General features: G+C 44.3%; 1 protein-coding gene across 1 annotated transcript in view; it reads right to left on the bottom strand.

Moving 5' to 3' along the window:
• Positions 1-10,643: 10,643 nt before the first annotated feature.
• The window catches only part of KY (kyphoscoliosis peptidase), a 99,185-nt gene continuing 82,745 nt past the window's right edge, over positions 10,644-27,083 (bottom strand). Inside the window, exons 9-11 of the mRNA XM_066598093.1 lie at positions 23,292-23,480; positions 15,647-15,837; positions 10,644-13,666 (exon numbers count right to left, since the gene is read on the bottom strand). Coding sequence (XP_066454190.1) covers positions 11,262-13,666; positions 15,647-15,837; positions 23,292-23,480 — 2,785 coding nt within the window. The 3' untranslated portion in view covers positions 10,644-11,261. The remainder of the gene's footprint in view (positions 13,667-15,646; positions 15,838-23,291; positions 23,481-27,083) is intronic.

Here is a 27,083-nt window from a genome sequence, read left to right as displayed (position 1 = left end):
GATATTTGCCAGTACTCTTTTAGTAAGGTCAAGTATGGTGATATATCTGGCATTACCCAGTATGTCAATTAATTCATCAACCCTGGGCATGGGATATGCATCAAATTTGGAGATTTCGTTTAACTTCCTGAAATCATTGCAAAACCTCCAAGTACCGTCTGGTTTGGGGACTAACACAATGGGGCTTGACCACTCACTTTTTGACTCCTCTATCACTCCTAATTCCAGCATGCGCTTAACCTCGGCAGAAACTACTTCCCTACATGCTTCTGGAATCCTATATGGTTTTAAGTTCACCTTCATCCCGGGTTCAGTTATGATATCATGTGTTATGTTGTGTGTATGACCGGGCCGCTCAGAGAATTTGTCTCTGTTTCTTTGTGGGAACTCTTTTGCCTCCTGCCGTAGGCACACCGAGAGGGCCTCACCCACTTTAACATCGGGCAGGGAGGCTGCGGCCCACCCCTCCTTATGCTTGAGGTAGCCAAGGCTTCTCTATCCTTCCAGAACTTTATTAAATTAACATGGTACACCTGATACGGCTTCCTTTTTCCCGGCTGACGCACTCTATAGTTTACGTCGCCTACCTTCTCAACGATTTTGTAGGGACCCTGCCATCTAGCAAGGAATTTACTCTCTACAGTAGGCACCAAGATGAGAACCCGGTCACCGGGACTAAAGGTTCTCACCATGGCAGAATGATTGTATACTCTGATTGTATACTCTGTGCCCTATACAAGTGTTTCCTGACCATTGGCATTACAGTATTAATGCGGTCCTGCATCTGAGCCACCTGCTCTATGATGCTCCTATAGGGAGTAGACTCTGTCTCCCAGGTTTCTCTGGCTATATCCAACAACCCTCTGGGGTGCCGACCGTATAGCAACTCAAATGGCGAGAAGCCTGTGGTTCTTCCCGTATGGAGAACATGAGATAAGGTAACAGACGGTCCCAATCCCGACCATCTTTCTCTACTACCCGCTTTAGCATTTGCTTCACAGTCTTATTAAACCTCTCCACCAACTTGTCCATCTGAGGGTGGTTTACTGAGGTTCATATGTGGTCAATTTTAAAGAGTTGGCACAATTCTTTCATTACTTTGGACATGAATGGGGTCCCTTGGTCCGTGAGGATTTACTTGGGAAGACCTATTCTGGAGAACCTAAGTGACAACTCTTGTGCAATGTTTTTGCAGTGGGGCTTTTTAAAGGGATTGTCTCGGGATACCGAGTGGCATAATCGAACACGACCAAAATGTATTGATGTCCTCTAGCCAACGTGACTATGGTACCCACTAAATCCATTCCAGTTCTTTCAAAGGGAACCTCTATAATCGGGAGAGGCACTAAGGGGCTGCAGAAGTGTGACACAGGAGTGGTGATCTGACAGGTGGGGCATGACTCACAGTACTCCTTTATGTCCTTGTATACCCCTGGCCAGAAGAACCTTTGAAGAATTCTATCCTCTGTTTTATCAGTTCCTAAATGTCCTCCTAATACATGATTATGTGCTAAGTCTAGCACCTTGCGCCTGTACGGCTTTGGCACGACCAACTATTTCACCACTTTCCTGCTTATTTTCGTCACTCTAAACAACAAGTTATCACTCATGGCGAAATGGGGAAACCGTTGGTCAGAACCCGGTTCCTGTAACACACCATTTATCACTACATTTTCTTTGGCATTGATAAGAGTGGGGTCCCTTAACTGGGCTGTCCTAAAGTTCCCAGGCGCATCCTCCAGATCGGACACATCCTAAACCGAGGGGTAAACTTCCTCTTCAGCGTCATTTCCAGCCAAGACCTGTAAAGGAAAAGTTACATTCTCTGGTTCAACGTCCACATTGACCCCGCTATCCTGCGAAGGTGTAAGGTTTGCATCAGTCTCTTTAGAAGGGATTATCATTTTTCCCCATAAGTCCCAGAATACAGGAAAATCGCGCCCCAATATCATGCTGTGCATCAATCCCTTGGCAACACCTACATCGTAGGTCACAGTTCTGACTTGAGTTTCAAAGTTACATTGTGCCATAGGATACACCCTTGTGTCACCGTGTATACATACCACACTTATGTGCTTACCCGGTATGAAGCCTTCTGCTATCAGGCTAGCATGCACTAAGGTGACCAGGCTACCCGAGTCCAGTAGAGCCTCCACAGAATGGTGGTTTACATTTATGCGACACAGTTGTGGCTCAGTCTCTAGTCTTTGTGAAGCATTGCAACTAGCACATGCAAACAAGGACTGGTGCCAAGCACTGTCACACTCCATAGGTTCATTGGTCATAGGGCACTGAGCCAACACATGCCCGAGCTCCCGGCGTCTTCAGCACCTCAAAGGCCCTGGTTTCTTTAGTTTAGAAAGCTGGTTGGGGACATCAGCACCTTCTAACTCCGACAGGGCCCCTTCCGGTGGTCCGATCTCCTTCCTGCCATGTCACAGCTTTCCTCCGGCGTCCAGTGGTCTCTTACCCTGTGTAGGTCTGGAACTTGTAGCGGGGGTCTGGAGGGAATGGACGTCCCGGAGGTAGTTCTCAGTCGCAGTGTAGTGGTCAACCAGATCTACCAGCTGGTTAGCATCCTTGGTCCTCCATGGCTGGGGTTGGTGCCTGCGTTGCAACTGCAGACTTCACCCAGGACATTCAGCAGGTGCTGTGCCGTTGCCCTTAGGAGTTTAGGATTGCCGCCCGCATCCGAGCACCATATGTGACAGTCCTTCAGGGGGTGGGGGTGGCACAGACACTCTGGAGTCAGAAGTACATAAAATGTAGTCTTTTATTTAGACGTATGCTTCCGGTCAGCAAAGCCGCAACACAAAAAGTCCATGTGGTATAATGAAAATGAAATGTTGCACCACGCAGGGTGCTCAGAGGTTTTCTTTTCAGGCTGTCAGGCTGCAAGATATTGCTCTGCCTACAGCTGAGTCAAGAGCCAGGGTGAAGCTGTGGACTGGATTTCCACCCTGTCCAGAATGAGAACCTGGGAGGTAGTTATACTCCATCCACAACCTCACCCTTTACCTGCCTACAATATAAATATATATATATATATATATATATATATATATATATATATATAATATAATCTGAAAACCCCTGCTCAGACTCCTGCATTAGAGTTTCTAATCAGGTGTATGGTCAGGGGTTTTCTTTGCTTTCAGATCTGTGTATTTGTATATTCTGTACCGCTGGATATGAGATTCAACACGTACAACTTACTTCCTGAAAAAAAAACATTGTAGTGCTCTAAGATCATGGACAGTACCTATTATAAAACTTTTCCCTTTAAAGCTCACCTGTTCATGCTGCAGGTATCATCAACTTCCATAATTCACTAAAGGGCCACTCTGTTGTTTTTTGTTTATTTATTATGAAACCAGCCCCCCCCCCCCCAGCCCAGTATATTCTGTCAGCTAGTATTACCTTAGTAAGTTATTCTTTACTTCCTGGAGCCCTTCTCCTTAGGTGGGTCATGTGATCTCATTCTGACCACCTGAGAATTAGTTCTCTCAAGAAGTCAGTTTTTCACTCAGCAGAATTGCTGTGTAATGTTATTACATGGACTTTATCACATGAGCTCTTCATGAAGTGAACAGCAGCTCCTATCACAGTTACTACTGATGATTATAGACTTCTATCACACAGTTATAATAGAAGAGATCACAGCTCATCCTTCTGACTGTTTAATTTTATTATTTATGTGAATATAGAATACAGTAGGTAATGGAAATGTCCTCCTAGCAGGCAGAGATGGTATTGTCTCTAGCTAGTCATGTGATGCTATGCTGATGCTGAGAGTGTTAGCAGATCACAGAAAAAGTGAGCAGGAAGAAATTGCACCATCAAGATGGTGTCTAATAAGTAGCAGAAGGCTGCACTGCATGGAAGTGACTGCAATGTGTATAGAATACATCCAGAATGTTACAGGCCATCAGGGATAGAAAAAAAAGTTGTGCTAGTGACAGATATAGTGGAGGTGCAAGCCTGGTCACAGTCACTCTTTTTTCAAGTCAGTTAGCTCAGAATATCCTTTTGCATTCTTCTCTCTACAGTCTCACACTGCCTGGTTAAACCAGTTCTGCAGTTGATGTGAACATAGGACTTTATTATCTTCGTAACATTCTTCTACAGGCAGACACAGCTGGTATTTCAAGTTGTTTCGCTCATTCTCTACATAGCTATCTGTTTCTTGCCAGGAAGAAACAGCATAGAGTATTAATGTTTTCATTCTAGATTAGAAATAGAGATGAGCGAACGTACTCGTCCGAGCTTGATACTCGTTCGAGTATTAGCGTGTTCGAGATGCTCGTTACTCGAGACGAGTACCACGCGATGTTCGAGTTACTTTCACTTTCATCTCTGAGACGTTAGCGCGCTTTTCTGGCCAATAGAAAGACAGGGAAGGCATTACAACTTCCCCCTGCGACGTTCAAGCCCTATACCACCCCCCTGCAGTGAGTGGCTGGCGAGATCAGGTGTCACCCGAGTATATAAATCGGCCCCTCCCGCGGCTCGCCACAGATGCATTCTGACAGAGATCAGGGACAGTGCTGCTGGTGCCGGAGCTGCTATAGGGAGAGCGTTAGGAGTTATTTTAGGCTTCAAGAACCCCAACGGTCCTTCTTAGGGCCACAACTAACCGTGTGCAGTAGTGTGGAGGCTGCTTTTTGCAGTGTTGCACATTTTTTTTTTTTTTGTATATCGGCCGTGCAGAGCATTGCGTCCTGCAGTAATTTTACATTGTCCAGGGCCAGTAGTGGTGAGGCAGGGACAGAAGACATATTTAGTGTATATAGGCAGTGGGCCTTTCCAAAAACATTTGGGAAAAAAAATCTATTTGGGCTGCCTGTGACCGTCCTCAGTGTACTGGGTCTCTGCTGGGGGTAGTTGTCCTAATTCATACGCAGCCAGCTAAGTGTTACAGCAGGCTTGCACAAAATTCTTTCCTGCCTCTGTGTTGCCTCTTACATCACCGCTGTATTCCTGTCCACAAGTGTACTGGGTCTCTGCTGGGGGTAGTTGTCCTAATTCATACGCAGCCAGCTAAGTGTTACAGCAGGCTTGCGCAAAATTCTTTCCTGCCTCTGTGTTGCCTCTTACATCACCGCTGTATTCCTGTCCACAAGTGTACTGGGTCTCTGCTGGGGGTAGTTGTCCTAATTCATACACAGCCAGCTAAGTGTTACAGCAGGCTTGCGCAATATTCTTTCCTGCCTCTGCTGTGCGTTCCGTAAGCGAAGTCAGCCTCCAACCACAGGCCAATAAGCGGCACATTTAGTTACAGCGTTCTGTTTCTGCACTACTGGTAATACAGCATGCTGAGGGGTAGGGGTAGGCCTAGAGGATGTGGACGTGGACGCGGGCGAGAACGCGGAGGCCAAAGTCAGGGTGTGGGCACAGGCCGAGCCAGTGCGGTGGCCAGGGGTAGAGGCAGGGCCAGACCGAATAATCCACCAACTGTTTCCCAAAGCGCCCCCTCGCGCCATGCCACCCTGCAGAGGCCAAGGTGCTCTAAGGTGTGGCAGTTTTTCACTGAGACGCCTGACGACCGACGAACAGTGGTGTGCAACCTTTGTCGCGCCAAGATCAGCTGGGGAGCCACCACCACCAGCATGTGTAGGCATATGATGGCCAAGCACCCCACAAGGTGGGACGAAGACCGTTCACCACCTCCGGTTTGCACCACTGCCTCTCCCCCTGTGCCCCAAGCTGCCACTGAGATCCAACCCCCCTCTGAGGACACAGACACGAGTGCCTACCGGTCTGCACCCACACCCTCACCTCCGCTGTCCTCGGCCCCATCCAGCAATGTCTCTCAGCGCAGCGTCCAGACGTCGCTAGCGCAACTGTTTGAGCGCAAGCGCAAGTACGCCGCCACGCACCCGCACGCTCAAGCGTTAAACGTGCACATAGCCAAATTGATCAGCCTGGAGATGCTGCCGTATAGGCTTGTGGAAACGGAGGCTTTCAAAAGCATGATGGCGGCGGCGGCCCCGCGCTACTCGGTTCCCAGTCGCCACTACTTTTCCCGATGTGCCGTCCCAGCCCTGCACGACCACGTCTCCCGCAACATTGTACGCGCCCTCACCAACGCGGTTACTGCCAAGGTCCACTTAACAACGGACACGTGGACAAGCACAGACGGGCAGGGCCACTATATCTCCCTGACGGCACATTGGGTGAATTTAGTGGAGGCTCGGACAGAATCAGAGCCTGGACCACTCACGTCCTACCCACCCCCAGAATTGCGGGCCCCAGCTCGGTGCTGGTATCTGCGGCGGTGTATGCTTCCTCCACTAAACCACCCTCCTCCTCCTCCTCCTCCTCCAACGCAACCTCTGTCTCGCAATCAAGATGTGTCAGCAGCAGCACATCGCCAGCAGTCGGTGTCGCGCGGTGTGGCAGCACAGCGGTGGGCAAGCGTCAGCAGGCCGTGCTGAAACTACTTAGCTTAGGAGAGAAGAGGCACACGGCCCACGAAATGCTGCAGGGTCTGACAGAGCAGACCGACCGCTGGCTTTCGCCGCTGAGCCTCCAACCGGGCATGGTCGTGTGTGACAACGGCCGTAACCTGGTGGCGGCTCTGCAGCTCGGCAGCCTCACGCACGTGCCATGCCTGGCCCATGTCTTTAATTTGGTGGTTCAGCGCTTTCTGAAAAGCTACCCACACTTGTCATACCTGCTCGGAAAGGTGCGCCGGGTCAGCGCACATTTCCGCAAGTCCAAGACGGACGCTGCCACCCTGCGGACCCTGCAACATCGGTTTAATCTGCCAGTGCACCGACTGCTGTGCGAAGTGCCCACACGGTGGAAATCTACGCTCCACATGTTGGCCAGACTCTATGAGCAGCGTAGAGCTATAGTGGAATACCAACTCCAACATGGGCGGCATAGTGGGAGTCAGCCTCCTCAATTCTTTACAGAAGAGTGGGCCTGGTTGGCAGCCATCTGCCAGGTCCTTGGAAACTTTGAGGAGTCTACCCAGATGGTGAGCGGGGATGCTGCAATCATTAGCGTCACCATTCCTCTGCTATGCCTCTTGAGAAGTTACCTGCAAAGCATAAAGGCAGATGCTTTGCGCTTGGAAACGGAGGCGGGGGAAGACAGTATGTCGCTGGATAGTCAGAGCACCCTCATGTCTATATCTCAGCACGTTGAGGAGGAGGGGGAGGAGCATGAGGAGGATGGGGAAGAGACAGCTTGGCCCACTGCTGAGGGTACCCATGCTGCTTGCCTGTCATCCTTTCAGCGTGTATGGCAAGAGGAGGAGGAGGAGGAGGAGGAGGATCCTGAAAGTGATCTTCCTAGTGAGGACAGCCATGTGTTGCATACAGGTACCCTGGCACACATGGCTGACTTCATGTTAGAATGCCTTTCTCGAGACCCTCGCGTTACACGCATTCTGGCCACTACGGATTACTGGGTGTACACACTGCTCGACCCACGGTATAAGGAGAACCTTTCCACTCTCATACCCGAAGAGGAAAGGGGTTTGAGAGTGATGCTATACCACAGGACCCTGGCGGACAAACTGATGGTAACATTCCCATCCGACAGCACTAGTGGCAGAAGGTGCAGTTCAGAGGGCCAGGTAGCAGGGGAGGCGCAGAGATCAGGCAGCATGTACAGCGCAGGCAGGGGAACATTCTCCAAGGCCTTTGCCAGCTTTATGGCTCCCCAGCAAGACTGTGTCACCGCTCCCCAGTCAAGGCTGAGTTGGCGGGAGCACTGTAAAAGGATGGTGAGGGAGTACGTAGCCGATCGCACGACCGTCCTCGGTAACGCCTCTGCCCCCTACAACTACTGGGTGTCGAAGCTGGACACGTGGCCTGAACTCGCGCTGTATGCCCTGGAGGTGCTTGCTTGTCCTGCGGCTAGCGTCTTGTCAGAGAGGGTGTTTAGTGCGGCTGGGGGAATCATCACGGATAAGCGTACCCGCCTGTCAACCGACAGTGCCGACAGGCTTACACTCATCAAGATGAACAAAGCCTGGATTTCCCCAGACTTCTCTTCTCCACCAGCGGACAGCAGCGATACCTAAGCAATACGTAGGCTGCACCCGCGGATGGAAGCATTGTTCTCTATCACCATCAAAAACGGGGACCTTTTTGCTTCATCAATCTGTGTATTCTATTCATCCTCCTCCTCCTGCTCCTCCTCCTGAAACCTCACGTAATCACGCCGAACGGGCAATTTTTCTTAGGGCCACAAGGCTCAGTCATATAATTTTTGTAAACAATTTTTATACATTTCAATGCTCATTAAAGCGTTGAAACTTTCACCTGAACCAATTTTTATTTTAACTGGGCTGCCTCCAGGCCTAGTTACCAATTAAGCCACATTAACCAAAGCGATTAATGGGTTTCACCTGCCCTCTTGGTTGGGCATGGGCAATTTTTCTGAGGTACATTAGTACTGTTGGTACACCAATTTTTGGGGGCCCTCGCCTACAGTGTAATCCAATTAATTTTTTGCCCACCTGCATTAAAGCTGACGTTACATCAGCTGTGATGGGCAATGCAATGGGATATATTTATGTACCGCCGGTGGCTTCCTGGCACCCACCCATGCTGTGGGTCCACAGGGAGTTGTAACTGCATGTGTCCACTTCTAAAGAACCCCAGTCTGACTGGGGCATGCAGTGTGGGCCGAAGCCCACCTGCATTTAATCGGACGTTACCTCAGCTGTGATGGGCACTGCAATGGGATACATTTATGTACAGCCGGTGGGTTCCAGGGAGCCACCCATGCTGTGGGTGCACACGGAATTCCCATTGCGGAGTTGTACCTGCCTGTGACTATTTATAAAAAACCGCGGTCTGACTGGGGCATGCAGACACCTTGACAGAATGAATAGTGTGTGGCACATAGGTTCCCCATTGCTATGCCCATGTGTGCAGCTCCTGATGGTGGTGGCACAGGATTATATTTCTCATTGCTTCTGTACAGCATTGTGGGCTATCGCCCCGCCCCTTTTAAAGAGGGTCGCTGCCTAGCCGTGCCAACCCTCTGCAGTGTGTGCCTGCGGTTCCTCCTCATGGCAGACGCACTTATAAATAGACATGAGGGTGGTGTGGCATGAGTGCAGCTGAAGGCTGCGCAGGGACACTTTGGTGTGCGCTGTGGACACTGGGTCGTGCGGGGGGGTTGGGCAGCATGTAACCCAGGAGAAGTGGCAGCGGAGTGTCATGCAGGCAGTGATTGTGCTTTGTTGGAGGTAGTGTGGTGCTTAGCTAAGGTATGCATTGCTAATGAGGGCTTTTCAGAACTAAAAGTTGTTGGGAGGGGGGGGGGCACTCTTGCCGCTATTGTGGCTTAATAGTGGGACTTGGGAACTTGAGATGCAGCCCAACATGTAGCCCCTCACCTGCCCTATCCGTAGCTGTGTCGTTTCCATCACTTTCTTGAATTGCCCAGATTTTCACAAATGAAAACCTTAGCGAGCATCGGCGATATACAAAAATGCTCGGGTCGCCCATTGACTTCAATGGGGTTCGTTACTCGAAACGAACCCTCGAGCATCGCGATAATTTCGTCCCGAGTAACGAGCACCCGAGCATTTTGGTGCTCGCTCATCTCTAATTAGAAACTTAAAGGGGTTGTCCAGCAAAAATGTCACCGTCCATACAACCTGTGGAAATTTCAACCTAGGATAAGACAATACATTTTTAGATTGATGGGTGGCAGGGCTGAGAGTGGGTTTGGGAGTCTAACGCCACACTGTTCAGTGCTAATAGAATGGTAAGTTTGACATGAATGAACAATGCCTGCCCATGACCTCCAACCACACCCCTCTGGTCTAAAAGAAGGGTTTCCAGAGGCTGAACAGACATCAGCCATTTTGTTGAATTCCTGGACTTCCCCTTTAAGTTAATAGCTAGAGATAATTAATTAAAGGGATATACTGGCGATTAGACTTTTTTTCCCTCCAGTTTTCACCCTTCCACTGCATGGGGGAAAACTGATAGATTGGTAGTTGTCTGACCGCTGGGACCCCCACTGATCCTGAGAATGGGAGACTCGTACCCACTGGCGTAACTATAGAGGATGCGGTTGCACCCAGGCCCAGGAGCCTTAGGGGGCTCATAAGGCCTCTCTTCTCCATATAGGGAGCTGAGTACTATGAATAAAGCATTATAGTTGGGGGCCCTGTTACAGGTTTTGCATTGGAGTCCAGGAGCTTTAAATTACGCCTCGGTGTTAAGAGGTTAAGAGAAGTTGGGGGGGGGCCCAGCATAAAGTTTTGCACCCCAGCCAATGAGCCTTTAGCTACGCCCCTGCTCATCATTGTCCCATTTCTGTAGTGTAGTGAGGAATGGATCTGCTGGTCGCACATGCGCTGCAGTGACTCCATTCCTCTCAATGGCACAGTCAGATACCCAAGCACTTTGCTCGATTTGGCTATCTGTCTGTCTCATTGAAATGAATAGAGTGCTATGGTTCCATTCATTTCTATGGAGCAGACAGAAATAGCTGAGTGTTGTAATCAACTCTCTGTCTGCTTCATTCATTTCAATGGGGCAGCCAGAGATAATCGATCGCAGTAATCGTAAATTTATCTTATACCATGGCTGCTATTAAAGTTTAACAGTGAGTGTGTCCTTTTAATGATTCTATTAGCTAGTCATAAGCACAATGTAAATGTGTTTTTTGATAAGCAAAATGGTTTATTATAATTCTTTTGTTACATTGTGGCAGTATATTTCAGCGATAGAAAGCAGAAGTTCAAATGGAACACGGATGAAATGGAAAAAAAAAATCAATAAGCTGCCAGGAGTAAGACAAACAATTACAACTTTAATTAAAACTGGCCATGTATAAATACATTACTGTAAATACTGTTTCAGTTCCTATACGGTTTTAAGATATATTGCACTGACTGCGCAGTGCAGTTCACAGTGGTATGATGCAACCATACATTCTCCAATCATTCACATATAAAGCACTACTGGCAGACAAATTCTAATATATACAGTCTTATCAGTAAGGCTAAATATCTGCTTATCAAATGTTCCTGTTGAAAGCACATGGAAAATGTGGCTGTTAAAAACAAAACATACTAAGATAACCCCAGTAAAAATGCTATAACAGCTTTAAGTGTTAGCTGAAATCATGATGGAGTACATTAATATGACACACACAAAGGCTTTCAATGTAGCTGATCATCCATATCTGGTTTTAGCACCTCTGACAAGTGTTCTCATTAAGATGATTCATATTGTAAGGGAGCTGGTGCATTGGAAAAGAGTTTCCGACTTGCAAAGCTAAGAGGAATATGAGCTTTCTATTAAACGCTGATGAACTGCACCCTTCACCTGATAACTAAGCACCAGAGCATAATTCTTGTTCAGATTATTTGTCACTAGTACTTGAATGTCCTTGCTTCCAGCTGTGCTACAGACGCCTTCCCAAAACCCATCTCGACTTAATGTCAAAGGCCAAAAGTTCTTGCCTTTGACAGTCACTGCTGCCAATCCTTTAGCCTTAATTCTGAACTGTACCTCACTGTTGGCTGGCAGGATACCAGTCCTTGGCTCTAGCAGTTCATAGCTCATATTCCAAGCACTATATCTCATTGGAAAGAATGGCCACCGTATTTTTGTATTGGAACAACACAAGAGGTAATTGCAGGCATAGTCATAAACATTGCTTAGGTCTGACTTCTTCTTGGTACAAACTTTCAGCACATAGTTACCAGCTTTTGGAAGTTGGATCTCAAATTCAACCCGACCTTCCTTTTCCACTTGAAAGATGTACCTTCTAGATTCCTCTGATGTGAAGTCATCGGAGTGGAGGGTAGCCACAACTTCAATCTTTTCATCCAGAGCAAAACTGACACAGCAGCGGCCATCATCTGTTTGAATTGTTGGGTCCAGGTGGGATGGACGAAGAAGTCCTTTTTTATCCGAGAAATAACTAGGTCCTACAGGGTTGCATAACTCAAGTGGAAGCAAAGGCCATTTCACTTGAGCATTAACGCAAGAAATTAGATAATTACAGGCAAATTTAAAACTGCCCTGCTCGGATTCTGTGTAAATTTTCAGAACGTACATTCCTGCTTGTGGCAGCTGTATGTGAAACTCAACTCTGTTCTGTCTCTGGACTTGTATAACATGTCTCCTTTCACCCTCTTCGGTCAATAGCACTTCTTCAGATTGTAGTCTAGCAAATATACCTATCTCTTTCTTAAGTGTGAAAGATAGAGAGCTCCGTCCATCATTTGAGTGGATTATTGGCTCTGTTTGAGATGGTTGGAAAAGGCCTTTCTTCTCGGATAATAGTGTAGGCCCAACAGGGTTTTGCAGTATGTTAGGGAATGGTGGCCAAGCTACATTAGGGTTTAAACATGAAATGAGATAACTGCATACAAGCTCATAATTCCCAGGCTGATATTTATTATCTGCATAGACTCTTAATTCATATGAACCACTTTTGGGTAGCTGAATATAGAACTCAACCTGACGTTGTTTATGAGTTTGCAGAATGTATCTTCTTTCCATTTGGCTATTCCAGTTGTTATCATCTGAGTGTAAAGTAGCTAAACAACTCATATCCTTGTCCAATGAAAAGTTTAAAGAGCATCGCCCATCTGGGCTATCAATCACTTGTCCTAACTGCGATGGCTGGATGAAACCCTTTTTATCTGTTGTATTGCTAGAACCCACTGGTATGTGGGGTACAACAGGTGCCTCAGTGCTGGCGGTATCGATATTGGAACAGCAAATCAGATAATTACAGATATATTCAAAGTTAGTGGGAGAGGTTTTGCTGTCAGCAAATATCTGAAGGACATAAGATCCTGTTTGAGGTAGACGGGCTTGTATTTCTAAGTGCTGGCCTCTTTGCACATGTGTCACATGGCGTTTTCCTCCACAGTCATTTAAAGATGCATCATCATTCAAGAGTGCTGTCACAATTTTTATATTCTCTTTTAATGTGAATGAAATACTTGAATGTCCATCTTCAGAATAAATAATAGGATCACGACAAGATGGTTGCAGAAGGCCTTTCTTTTCCATTAAAGCAGTTGGCCCAACAGGGTTTTGTAGTTTTTTGGGGAAAGGTGGCCATGCAACATCTGGATTTGTACATATAATAAGGTAATTACAAAAGCATTCAAACTTTCCTTGGCCAGTGGAATTGTGTATTTTTAAGGCATAGTGGCCTTGTTGGGGTAAATGGATCTTAAACTCCACTCTATTGCCTCGGAGAGTTTGCAAGACATACCTCCTCTCATCTCCAGGTTTGATGAGATCACTATGTAAAGTTGCTATTACAACATTTCTTTTGGCTAATGTGAAACCAATAGTACAACGACCATCCGGAGTGTTAATCACTGGGTCACGGCATGTAAGCTGGAGAAACCCCTTCTTGTCTGTCAGCCAACTTGGGCCAACCACAACATCTAACTCTCTAGGGATCTTGAATACAGGATCTACAGATCCACAGTAGATTATATATTCTACAATGCTTTCATATGTTTCCTTTGTGCTGTCATAAGGTTTAGTATAAAGTTCCAGTCGGTGTCTGCCCGATGCTTGTGGATACACCTCCAGCTGCATTCCATGTTTAGTTAGAGTCAGAAGACCAGGCTTTTCCAGTTTATTTAGGGTGAAGGAAAAAAGAGCAGGGAAATGTCCCTCGATGGTAAATGTAGCCTTTCCGTTAACTGTAAGAGATTGAAAGTAATGTCATTGCCCACATTTATTCACCACTTTGTGTTACAGTTTGTAGAAGAATTTGGCTATCAATAATATAATATATCTTATGTTTCAGACAATACAATGATACCTAACTATAATACACACCAAGGTTTAGTCAACAGAAAAAAGTAAAACAAATAATTCTTCATATTAATTAAAAATTCCTTCGTGGTCTAAGGAAGTGGAAGGGTTATAGTCCTTTTAGACGAGCCAATTCTCTCTTGAACGAACGAGCGAGTGATGCCACCACTAGCTTGTTCGCTCTTGCGCAGCCTAGGCAGGCAAATGCATTGCTTGCTCGTTCAAATGAGAATCGTTCAGTCTTTTACATTCACTGTATAAGCGAAGGAGAGGGACTGAACGATTGCTGTTTAAACAGACCGATAAGCGACCGAGCCAACAATGTTTTTTGTGCTTGCATAAAATGAACGAGGAGTGAAAAGCGAACAATTCTCATCCATCGTTCAATCATTGGCTCATGTTTAACTCAAACAATTATCATTCACTTTCTCTCGTTTGAACACTTTTTGAATGATAGTCATTCCATCTAAAAGCATCCTTAATGAACTAGCTTGATCCATGTTTGTAGTTCTAAGAACTGAGCTGCCTACAAAGATTAACATTAGAAGTTCTAAAATTGAACCCTCTTTTAAGTCCACATTCAGGACACTGCAAAATTTTAACATGCTGTAACATTACAACTAGAGATGAGCGAGTATACTCGCTAAGGCACATTACTCGAGCGAGTAATGCCTTAGCTGAGTATCTCCCCGCTCGTCTCTAAAGATTCGGGGGCCGGCGCCGGTGACAGGTGAGTTGCGGCGGGGAGCAGGGGGGAACGGGGGGGGGGGGGGGAGAGAGGGAGAGAGAGATCTCCCCTCCGTTCCTCCCCGCTCTCCGCCGCTCCCCGCCCCGCCCCCCCCGAATCTTTAGAGATGAGCGGGGAGATACTTGGCTAAGGCACTACTCATTCGAGTAATGTGCCTTAGTGAGTATACTCGCTCATCTCTAATTACAACATTTTAAACATTAGTTTTCTCCCTACATTTCTGCAGGTCTCCCATATGGTGACTATAGCTCTCATCATTATGGCAAATTCATTTTAAAGCCAGAATTAATGGTGTCTGCAGTTTTCTGGTTTACTTATCTCCTCAGGCTCCAGTGATGTATCCTGTCAACGTAATGTGCACATTGCGTTCAGTTTCCTTTCCTGTCCTGCATTGATCATACAGATCATTGCTGGACAAGGAGAAATGTTGGGCTATGAATCGCTGCAAAGTTCTCTCCATAAGGCCCCCGGTCCACGGGCGAGGCGGAATATCGCTAGTGCTATTCCACCACAAGAGAGAGAACTGACAGTTGTCTGTGGTGAGCCTATCTGACAGATAGGCTCCCCGTGGAGAATCGCGGCAAATCGCAGCATGCCACCATTTGAGTCCCGTGAGTGGAGAATCGCTATGATTCTCCGCTCGTGGACAGGGGGCTGTGCTTTCCATAGTTAAGTCTATGGAAACTGTGTACTGCGTTACTCGCAGCCGGATTATCGCCGCGAGTAACGCAATGCCATATCGTCCGAAGTCAGTAGAGGCCAGGATTTCCCCTGGCTACTCTCCCTGACCATTGAAAGAAACTTTATGGCTGTTCATAACCATAAAGTTCTCCCTTCTCCTACCTGACACTGATTTGTAATATCAGTGCAAAACAGGAGAGGAAGCTAAACACAATATGCACATCATGTTAAGCCTAATGTGATGCTGGAACCTTTTAGTAAGGTATTTTCTTGCTAATTAGTGAGTCTTAAAGGACAAAACATACAGTAATTATATTTTTTACTGTATAATTCTACAATTTTTCTTTAAAACATCAGATTTTTAAACAAGCAACCTAGAGATAGAACAGGGTAAAAGAAGGATCCCCATCAAAAGTGTTTATATGGATTTCTATACCTGTTTCTACCTCGAGAGCCTCTGGATACGATGCTATCAGCCCAGCATTGTAGAAGCTGCTCTTGCGACATAAGTTCCCTTCAAACTGTTTTAGTGAAAGCGGAACTTGTAATAGTTGCCAGTTCTGGTTATCAGGAAAATGTTCTTCTATGAATAAGGCTGGATGCGTCAGGAAATAAAATTCATTGTACCTGCACAAAAAAGATATTTCAAGGCCTACATTGTGGTCACCTTAGCTATAAAACAGTATCTTTTCATTGTCTGATTTTAAAAACAAAGTGAAGGACATTATGTTGTTACCTCCCTTTGTATGGAATGTGACATAAGGGAGTAATTGGGAGTCTACACCTATTAAATGATTACTTGGATCAGAGTATTTGCTCTGACTGTGTATCTCCAGAATCAAATTACAAAGATATAAAAAATGTGTGGAGCCTGAGAATATTCAGAAATCATCCCCTAAAGCAGGCAAAATTACATAGGATCTCCCTTGGCTTCAAACAAATCTTCAGAGGTAAAGAGCAGGCTAATCTGTAAGTGCTTTGTTTTTTTATATTGAAGTCTATTAATTGAGAACTCTGTAGGTCACTATCCTACCAAAAGGAATTGGACACCTGAGCAAAAATCAAAACTAGTATTTACATATGTTAACACTTACTGCAAATTCTTTGGCCCTAATGACATTGGATAGTCTTTGTGGCATACTTTCTACTAACGTCTGATACACTTGAGCTGGTATTTCCCTCCATTCATCCAGCAAATGTCTGAAAAGTTCTCTAAAAAAAATGCATCAACTCATCTACAAGGGCGCATGGAGCGTCTTCATTGGGCAGTGGAGCAATGGAAGAATGTTCTATGGAGTATTAAATCACACAAGTCCTTCTTCAAATCAGATTGACGTATCTGGGTGTGGTGGATGCCTGGGGAATGCATTTGAATGACCATATTGTGCCAACAGTTAAGTACAGTGGAGGTTTCTTTATGATCTGGGGATGTTTTATGTGGCATGGGCTTGGTCTCTTGGTTGTAATGGCAAGAACCATGAATATGGAGTTGTACCATGAAATTTTAAATATTGCGCTAACCACAATGTGGTAATACTCTGCGATTGGTCAGCAATACTTCCAATGCACTGTATTATGTTGGTTTGAGGATGTTCCACAATCGGATTGGCCTTACAGGAAGTCCCAACCTGAACCCTATTAAACATCCTCGGGATGAACTGGAATGGCAGGTCAGGAAACATGAACTGCATCTATCATCTATCATCTTTGTGAGAACTCACCAGACATTAACAGGGTGAATGTAGGGAAGAACCAGCTGTGTTATATCAGACATTAGTAGAAAGTATACCACAGAGAGTATCCAATGTCATCAGGATTCTTGCTCAGGTGTCCAATTACTTTGGTAGGATAGTGTATAACTCCCAGTTTTAGTCTTGCTTTTTAAGATAAAGACAGATATTTTAACTCCTTAAGAACTGTGTCAGTTGAGTATGGAAGTTATGACATAGAGACTTCTCATCTGTGAATTATCAACCCAGAAAAGAGTACATGTGGATCTACAGAAATCTAGCCTTTTTCCGACTGAAGATTTGTTTGTAAATCCGAGTTATGTTTATAGGTAGCTGATGATTTCCTAGGATTTTCATACACCACAGTTTGTTAAGAGAAAATAGACAATAAAAAGCATCTAAGGTGCGCCAGATCTGTAAGTGAAAATTCTCTGTTGTTGCGAGTATTCAGAGTAGAATTGATTACAGTTTGCTTGTGTTAGGCTTGTGTCACATCTGCGTTTGTCCCTCAGTCTTTGTTTTCCATTTTTTTTCATAAAAAACTGACGCAAACTGGACCCATAGAGAGCAGTACATTTTTTTTGCTCTCAGTTTGGGTTCAGTTTGACTCAGTTGCGTTTGCTTTAAGTTTTTCTAAACGGAAAAAAGCACAGTTTGCAGCTTTATTGGTCCAGTCCAAAAAACTGAAAACACCTCTTTGTTTTTTGCATTAAAGTCAATGACAGAGGGAAGCAAACCGTAGGCCTTCTGTTTGCCTTTAGTGTTGAATGGATCCTTTTTATCAGTACACTGCATAGCAAAACAATAGGTGACCTCAAAGGGAGGGGGAGGGGAAAGGGAGGGGGACAGAGAAGGGAAGGAGAAAGGAAGCAAAGCCCTGGGAATAGGAGGGGAAGGAAGCAGCCCGACCACCACCCACCAGTGAGGAGTGTGTGTTGTGTGCATTGTGCGGGCTTAGAGTAAGAACTCTGGCAGACCTCCCAGAGTGAAACTTGTGGAGTGTGCAAAGATCAGTTTTAAAGGACTTCAAATGCAGGTGTGAAACTAAGTTCTATGTAATATTTAGCCCAAGGGATCAAGGGCTAAATATTCAGCATCCAACCATTGCAGATAACTATGTAGTGCAGACTGACATATGTTCTCTTACAGTCAAATTCACAAAAATTGCTAAAAACAATACCAGCAATCCCTCCTTTAAGGGGGTCGCCCCAAGATTCAAACATTTTCCTATATAGAGGGTAGGAGATAAGTGCTTGATTGGTAGGGGGTCTGACTGCTGGAACCCCACCAATCATGCAAATGAGGATCCTGTGTCCTGTATTCATCTCTATGGGACTGCTAGACATAGCAGAGTGCAGTACTCAGTTTCTCTGCCAGTCCCATAGAAATAAATAGAGAGTAGTGGATTAACTCCAAATGGTAGAGTGCTTGCTTGACATGCAAGAGGTAGTGGAATCGATGGCTGCGTTCTTCAAATAAATTACTTATTTACTGAAAGAGTTAGAATAAACTTTCAGCAGATGTGCTTAGAAAATCAACAATTATTGAAATACAAACATGCTTGGAATAAATATTTAATTGTTCTCAGTAAGAGAAACAAAATAATCTTGTAGATATGATACCTTCTAATGGGCCTGTTTCCCCCATACTCTATGCGTTTTGGGTTACCTATGTCAGCATAAGTCTCCATAAGGAGCTGCCGAAAGGTCTGGAGATCCTTCCTGCTCCCTGAGGTGCATACTGGGTTCCCCTGTATCCTTCTGAAAGGTGCTGATGGAAAGTCTTCCTCGAGACAGTTCCTTGCAGTGATATAAAAGACCAGCATGCTCCGGCGCTGTAGCTCTGTGCTTGGTCTTACCCTTTTGTGAATAGTATCTGTTTCTGGCAGGAGATGCAACCGGAAGTGATGCAGCATGCAGCGGGGCTCCATGTTGTTCACAGGAAGGCATGCGTTCAGATGATGCAATTTTAATCCCCGGAAGTGACGTAAGATGCTAAGGCAGGGGAGCAACCAGAAAAGCTTTACAGTGAAAGCTGTTGGCTTCAGGAAGGAGAAGGGGGAGGAATTGTGGGGTTGTCTGGAGCACAAAAGAGGCGCTTGCAGTGGAGACTCCAGCCAGCAAGCATGGTGCATCTTGGAACAGCTGCACTCCTTTATCCTGACCTTTTTAACCATGATGAAAAATGGTGAGGGACATCAGCGTGCTGAACACCTGGATCTGGCACAAGATGGCAATATGGTATTCCGGAGGGTATGAGGGTTTTTTTTTGCTTCCCTTTATTTCCCTTTATGTTGAGTACTGATGGTGTTATTTTTTATTTCTTTATGTAGGCTAGGAATATCTTGAAAAAAGCCACTGCTAAAACTAAAAATAGTGAATGTGCAATGTGTGGGAAAAAAACTGCCCCTTCACATAGAAAACCTTTATGCCAGGCATGCCTATATAAAATATCTGAACGATCAGCTTCTTTATTTCAAAATATTAAAGCCATAGTTAGATCTGAAATTCGGTTGTCTATAGAAGTTTTAAAAAAAATCCCTTCCAGGCCCTTCTAATGTTAAACACTCTCAACATACAGCATCTGATTCAGATCATTTTGAATGTTTTGAGGAAGGGAAAATTTATTTTTCTTGTTTATCATTCTCATGAAGATCAGTCAGGGAGACTTTATTTCATGCTGAAGATACAGACCTGCTGCTGAAAGCAGTTAGGTCTACAATGAATATTGAGCAGATTAAGGAGTCAAAATCGATTCAAGATCAAATGTTTGACAGCTTGAGACACAAATGTGCTAGAGTTTTTTCCCCATTCAGTCTAATATTAGAGCTTTAATTAAAAATGAATGGAAGTGTCCAGATAAAAAAAAATATATTCTCAAATTGGTCAAAAGAAAAATATCCATTTCATGAAGAAAAAAATAATAGAATGGGGTATGGCTCCAAAAATTGATGCCCCAGTGGCTAAAATTTCTAAAAAATCGTCCCTTTCTTTTGAGGATTTAGGTTCCTTAAGGTATCCAATTGATTGTAGAGCTGAGGCCTATTTTTAAAAAAATTGGGAGGCTGCTACCTCATCCTTCTTCAAACCCTGTATTGTGGCTACATTTGTAGCCAGATCCCTAAAAGTCTGGTTAAACCAGCTGGAATAGCATCTTCTTGATGATAATACATCCAGAGATGAGATTCTGTATTCACTCCCTGTAATGTCTTAGTTGATTGATTTAATCGCAGATGCACTTAAGCTTAGCTCTAGTCTCTTGAACTCAACAAGGAGGGCTTTATGGTTGAAATGTTGGAGTGAAGATCTAGGTTCTAAGAGGCCTGTGACAAAAAGAAGGGTTTCCAGTCCCTAACTGCTCTTGACAGCAAAGACCCTTTCATAGGTGGTGGAAAATAAAGAATAGAGATTTTTAAAAAAATCAAGAAATTGAAAGCCCAGTAGTAACGGAAACAAAGGCTTTGTGTACAAAAAACAGATGCTGCAAACAAATCTCAACAATGATGCCAGGCCCCATGTGGAGAGACGTCTTTCCCTCTTTATTCAAGCCTGGTAAAACATATCCTTGAATACCTGGGTGCTGGAAGTAAGAAGAGAAGGCTATTGGCTCACTTTTACCTCACTCCCTCAAAAAAGACTTTGAGGGATACAGATCTTCGGTCAGATCCATGCAAACAATCAATTCTATTAGAAGAAGTTTTTTTCTTGTTAAAAGATTTATTGTTTCAGCGTCAGAATTGGAAAGAGGAGAAGGATTTTTCTCCACTCTTTTGTTCAGGTCAAAAACCTCAATGGTACTTTCCATACTATTATAAACTTAACAGGTGTAAACAAATTCCTGTCACATCAAAAATGTTGGATGCAAACAATACAGTCTGCTGTCCGATGTATTTTCAAAGATTTGTGTTATGGCATTGATAGACATCAGAGATGTGTACCATCATGTCCCGTACATCAATCTTCTCAGAAATTTCTAAGAGTAGCTGTAAAGATAAACCAACCACAGCTACACTTCTAGTTTCAGTCCCTTCATTTGGGGTGTCCTAAGCCCCAAGGGTATTACCGGAGTTGGTAGCAGAAATGATGACTATATTTGGGGAAAGGATGCATTTATTATTCCATACTTGGATGATTTTCTCTTGGTAGGTCACTCAGTAGAAGGTTTTTCTTTCCAGATTCAAAGAGTGAAAAAATTATGTCCAGTCTGGGATGGGACATAAATTAGGGAAAATCCTCACTGATTCCAAGTCCTTAGTTTACCTTTCGCACAGTTCTGATAGTTTCCAGTCTCTAGACATGTCTCCTTCCACCTCCCAAAAGGTTATATGATTATGCAGAGGTATGAAGAATGAAGGAATTACAAAATGGTGTCTTTCAGACAAGAAATGTCTGTGCTGGGTCTGATGACTTCTGCCATCCTAACTGTAAGGTGGGCACAATTTCACTCCAGCACACTTCAGAGGAAAATTTTAGACCTCTAGGATGGAATCCCTTTCTCCCTGGACCACAATTTTTTTTTGTCCTCCACAGTGACAACTTCTCCCTTTTACACAGTAACAATTTTCGCTAGTGAATGGAGGCAGAGTGGGCCTCCATTCACAGTAAACCAACAGTCGGTCAGAGATGAACGACAGCCTGTTTACATAGGTCAATAAGGTCATTAAGTTTTTATGCATGCAGAAACTGCACAATGAACAAATTTATTGTTCATCATTCAGTCATGCGTGCATTTAGACTGAGTGATGATCATTCAGATTTCCGCTGATCATGGGAATCTGAATGATTTCTCGGCCCTTGTAGAAGCGTCCTTATTCCTCACTTTCCTGTATTTAGTTGTAAGATAACTAGCTTCAGCAGAAACCTCCCGTTTCCTTTTGCAGTAAGAGCCTTTTCTTCGTTTCAGTGTGAATGTGTCAAGTTGGCAGTCCCCACTACTCACTTTTAATCACGTCTGACATTACCTATTGACAGTGTGCAGTGGGGATTGCCCACTTGACACCTTCACAGCTCTGCAAACTGAAACCAAGAAGAGCCTTTATGGGGAAAGGGAGGGAGTAGAGGGAAAAGAGAGACCTCGTTGGAGTCAGGGCCAAGGCTACAAAACTATTCAGTTGGCCCGGCTGACATAAGAACATGAACTGTCCTTTTTAAGTCCAGCCCCCTTTGCTAAAGCGCACCCTCAGACATTCACTGGGCAAAAATGGAATAGATGAGCAAGAGATTAACTCCTGCATTTTGCAGGATTTCTATTAGGTAGAAAATCCTGCAGACTGACAAATTCTAGGCAGGATTATCTACTATTTTCTTATATAATTAATTTCTACGTTTCTTATTCCTTTAAAAGGAAAATGTCAATAGAAAATTACCTAGTGTATAAATCGTTTTTATGTTCAACATTTTTTTTTAGGGTTTTGGGTAGAGATGAGCGAGCATACTCGCTAAGGGCAATTACTCGATCGCGTATTGCCCTTAGCGAGTACCTGCCCGCTCAGAAGAAAAGGTTCGGCTGCCGGCGGCAGGCGGGGGAGAGTGGGGAGGAACAGAGGGGAGATCTCTCTCTCCCTCTCTCCCCCCGCTCCCCCCTGCTCACTGCCGCAACTCACCTCTCACCCACCCTGGCAGCCGAACCTTTTCTTCCGAGCGGGCAGGTACTCGCTAAGGACAATGCTCGATCGAGTAATTGTCTTTAGTGAGTATGCTCGCTCATCTCTAGTTTTGGGTGATTTTTTTTTTTTAAATTTTTCAATGTCACAATCTAAATTTTTTTAATTCTTAAAAACCTACATTTTTCACACTGACCACTAAGCGTATTAATAGTCTAACGCTTCCTGTTCTGTAGTGAGAATTTTTCAGCAGTCATCTCATTATCATCACAGGCAGGATGATGTCTAGAACTGTCAAGATTTAAAGGGTTTGGTCATCATACTCATACTTCTAATACATGGCTTACGTCTGCCAAAACAAGGGACACTGCTTGAATGCAGCTCTCCATTATTGCTCATAGAGAGGATCCCTTACTGTATAGTCTCTATATCTTAACAAGGTTCAAAGACTGGCATTACATTTATGCAAGTTTTAGGTAATGTATTTCTAGGAAGAGATGTTGCCACCACCTCCTGCAATTGCTACATTTCATCATGAATCTAATCAGCATAGAATTTCTGAACGAGATAAAATGTACCTACATTTGGAGATGGGGGCTTTCCCCCTCAGTATCTGATTATTTTCAACTATAATGTACAGCCTGATAATTCTTTTGATGTGATTTCAAATCAATGTCATTGCATCACATGAGGATTTTATTTAGGATAGCTATGGCATATAATAGCATTTGGAATTTATTCCTACTTACCGAAAGTTAAATTTACTATTACTTTTGTCTGCAAGTCCTGCTCCCCATGTAGAGTCTAGAAGATGCCATTTCTTGTTTAGGTAAACCGCATTCCAGGCATGGTTTGTCTCGTCTGAGAATGTCTGGCCCAAATCATAACAGTGGCCCTTAGAGTAGCCACCAATTTTTACGGACTTTATGCCAGCAAGTCTGGAAGTAAGAGGAGATAAGTAAGTGCGTTAAGCATGACTTTGTGTTTTGTGGGCTTTTGTGAGGATATATTACTTTTATCTCTCAGATACCAGAGCACTTATATGTATCTCATGTAGCATGTTGAACCTAAAGATCTTCATGACTTCAATAGTTTCAAAAAGCTTCAGCGAGAAGGATATCATTGCTAATAATGACTCTACTGGATATTCATTTTTTACAAGCTTTAGCAAATAATAAAGTTTTTCTAGATAATTATTTTTAAACCGCCAGATATGGTAAAAAATAATCAAAGCCTAAACACACCTGTTGTTGACCTCAGCAGATCCAGCTCAGTATGTCTGGGTCCTGGGCAGGTGAGTACTGGCTTTTTTTTTTACTATGGCTGGCTATTTTTTTTTAATTATCTTGGAAAACCTGTTGAACAGACATAATGTAAATTTGATTTTTGAAGTAAATAGTCCAACTATTGTTTGCAAATTAATTTATAAAGCTAATTTTAATAACCTTACACTTTGGCTTCCTGTTTAATCCAGACAAAGTATACAGTACAACGTAAATAAGCAGCAGTAACAAAACGTCTCCATGAAATTTACAGAAAAAGTTGTTCGGGAAACAAGTAGATGACCAACTGATTTCCAAAACATTGGATATACCTCAATCAACAATTCAAGATATTGTTTTAATATACAAAAACAGGCTTAACTGCTGGAAAGAAAATGGGCTTCCTGTCAAAAATTTCTGTCCAAAACAGAAAAGTGTTGTACAAAATTGTTAAGGAGAATCAGCAAGATTCAGTTGCTGCAATTTCAGTGAAGTGGAATTCCATTGCCAGCAAGAATTTAAGTAACATAACATGAAATACAGTCATCTGCAGACTTGGCTTTGGCTTCTACAAGGAAAAAGAAAAAATACTTGTTCCGAACCTGTAAAAAATCAAAGATCTCGCATTTGCTAAGGACTATCAAAACTAGGTGCCTTGTCCATGGAATTCAATAATATAGAGTGATGAGTCGAGATTCGAGCTCTGTGTTGGCAATGAGTACAAACCAGTGGGCCAAACTTCTGACAAAGTGTTTCACCCAGACTGCCTAAGGCCTCATGTTCACAGCTAAAATAAAATTTTAAAATCCGGAGCGTTTCACCCACAGCGTGATCCGCGCCTCATAGAGATGCATTGGACACCCGCAGGTAATTAAATAACTGCGGATGTCATTTTCCCCTGATTGCGTGTGCGGGAAAACAGCCGCAGCATGCTCCATTTTAGTGCGGGTCTCCCGCAGGCTTCTACTAAAGCCTATGGAAGCCGTCTGGATCCACAGCACACCCGCAGCTGAATTTCTGCTCTCTGTCGCGGCTGAGCACATCCGCCGGGCCGAAGAAAGAAGATCCGGCCACGACGGAGGGAAATCCGCAGCGTCCGGACAGGTAAGTAATTCTTCTTTTTAGGCCTCATGTCCATGGGAAAGGAGGGGCCCGCTGCGGTATCCTGCATGAAGAATTCGCGGCGGGCCTGATTTTTCCCATGGACATGAGGCCTTACTCAGACACCAAAATTTCCAGCTTCTGTAACGGTATGGAGATGCATGTCAGCTAAATGCATGGAAGTCTCCACTTCATAGTGAATACTATCAATGCCATCATCTTTTGTTCTCTTTTCCAAAGCTTCAAACTAATGAAGGAGAATTCTTTTTCCAACAAGGTGGAGCTTCTTGTTCTAAAGCTAAGTTGACTAAAGCCTGATTGGCTGAAAATGGGATTCCTACACTTCCCTGGTCTGCAAACTGCCCTGATTTGTTGCCAATTGAATCCTTATGGGAAAGGATGAAGCAGGAGCCGCATAAAAATCCATGCCGCACCAAGGACAGATTAAAGGCAAATCAGTAAATTTGGGATTGAACTGCCCCTGAGGAGTGCCAGCCAAGAAGAAGTCACTCTACGTAAAGGAGATGCTACAAAGTTTTAAATAAACTTTTTAGTTTTTTTTCCTGAACTTATTGGCTATTTTGGTATACAATATATCCCCTGACTATTATGAAAGTACAAACTTTAACATATCTTTGTAGCTGTATATTTTTAACACATTTTTTTCTTCATAAAGTAATGTTTCTTTATTGGACAAGCTTCATTTGTTTTTAATTGTATTATTTTTCAAATAAGGTAACAAAGCCAGCTTTTCTAACTGAAATTTAGAGGGTAGCCGAACTAGTAATTTGCTCCCCTCGGTCATGTACTGTTTTGCCAAGTACCACTTTTATAAATGTTCTGGAAATGTTTTGTGATTGCTGCTTAAATATGTTGTACTGCATGCTTCGTCTAGCTAAAATAAGAAGTCAAAGTGCAGAGTTATAATTAATTAGCTTTATTAAGCAATCTGCAAATAAAGTTGGTCTGTTATGATTCCCTGGGGGGAGATGGACTGCTATGCAACATAGTTTGATGTTGAAGAACCTGTGTAACTTTTCTGTAATTCATATTGTTTGAATTCTGAAACTTGCATTCTACAGCCTTAGTCAGACGGGCGTTTTTTGCCGCGATTTGCGCATGCGTCCGGCGATTTTATAAAACCATTGCTTTGCAATGGTATCGGACACATGAGCGCTTTTTATGCGCTCGTCCGATAAATTATAGAACAGAAATCGCAGATCGCACCTATCTGCGATCTGCGATTCCTGTTCTCTTCTCTATATGCGCTCAATGGGGCCGGCGGCAGCAGCACTGACCCCATTGAGAACATATAGAAGACAAATCATTCTTCTCTGCCACAGCTGTAACAGCTGTGGAAGAAAAGAACGATGTTTGCCCATTGAATTCAATGGAGCCGGCAATACAGCCGCCTCCATTGAAAGCAATGGGCTGCCGGCGAGCGCAGGATGAATTGTCGGGAAGGGCTTAAATATATAAGCCCTTCCCTGCAATTCATCCAGAAAAGTGTTAAAATAAAAAATATATACATACTCACCTGCTCCCGGCAGCCGGAGTTCCGTGCGGCCGTACTGCAGCGCTGAGCCAATCAGGGGGCAGGTCTGACTCACACCCCCTTCACACCCACTGCAGGCTGGCCGCGCGGAACTCCGGCTGCCGGGAGCAGGTAAGTATATATATATTCTTTATTTTAACACTTTTCTGGATGACTTGCAGGGAAGGGCTTATATATTTAAGCCCTTCCCGACAATTCATCCCACACTCGCCCGCAGCGCATTGCTTTCAATGGAGCGGGCTGTATTGCCGCTCCATTGAATGCAATGCGCTGGACAGCTCCGGCCCGTTTCTAATGAAATGCGGCTAGGAGCAGATTTTCGGGCGATTTTCGGGCACCGGTCACGCGATTTGCGGATGCGCATCCATCATGCGATCCGCAAATCGCGCGAAAAAACGCCCGTCTGACTAAGGCCTACAGATGAATAATTACAGTTTAGGCCCCCTGCACACGAGTGGAAATCCCACGGCGGGATTTCCCGCAGAATTTCCAACCGTGGCCGCTGCCATAGCATTGCATTAGAAAACGTAATCCTAGGCAGACAGACCTGATTTGTTCACGTGAAATCACGCGCCGAAAACAAATCGTGGCATGCTCTATTTCTGTGCAGGTCTCGCAGAGGC

Source organism: Eleutherodactylus coqui, chromosome 1 (assembly GCF_035609145.1).
Source record: "Eleutherodactylus coqui strain aEleCoq1 chromosome 1, aEleCoq1.hap1, whole genome shotgun sequence".
NCBI lineage: Eukaryota > Metazoa > Chordata > Amphibia > Anura > Eleutherodactylidae > Eleutherodactylus > Eleutherodactylus coqui.
This window is presented reverse-complemented; position numbering and strand designations above follow the sequence as displayed.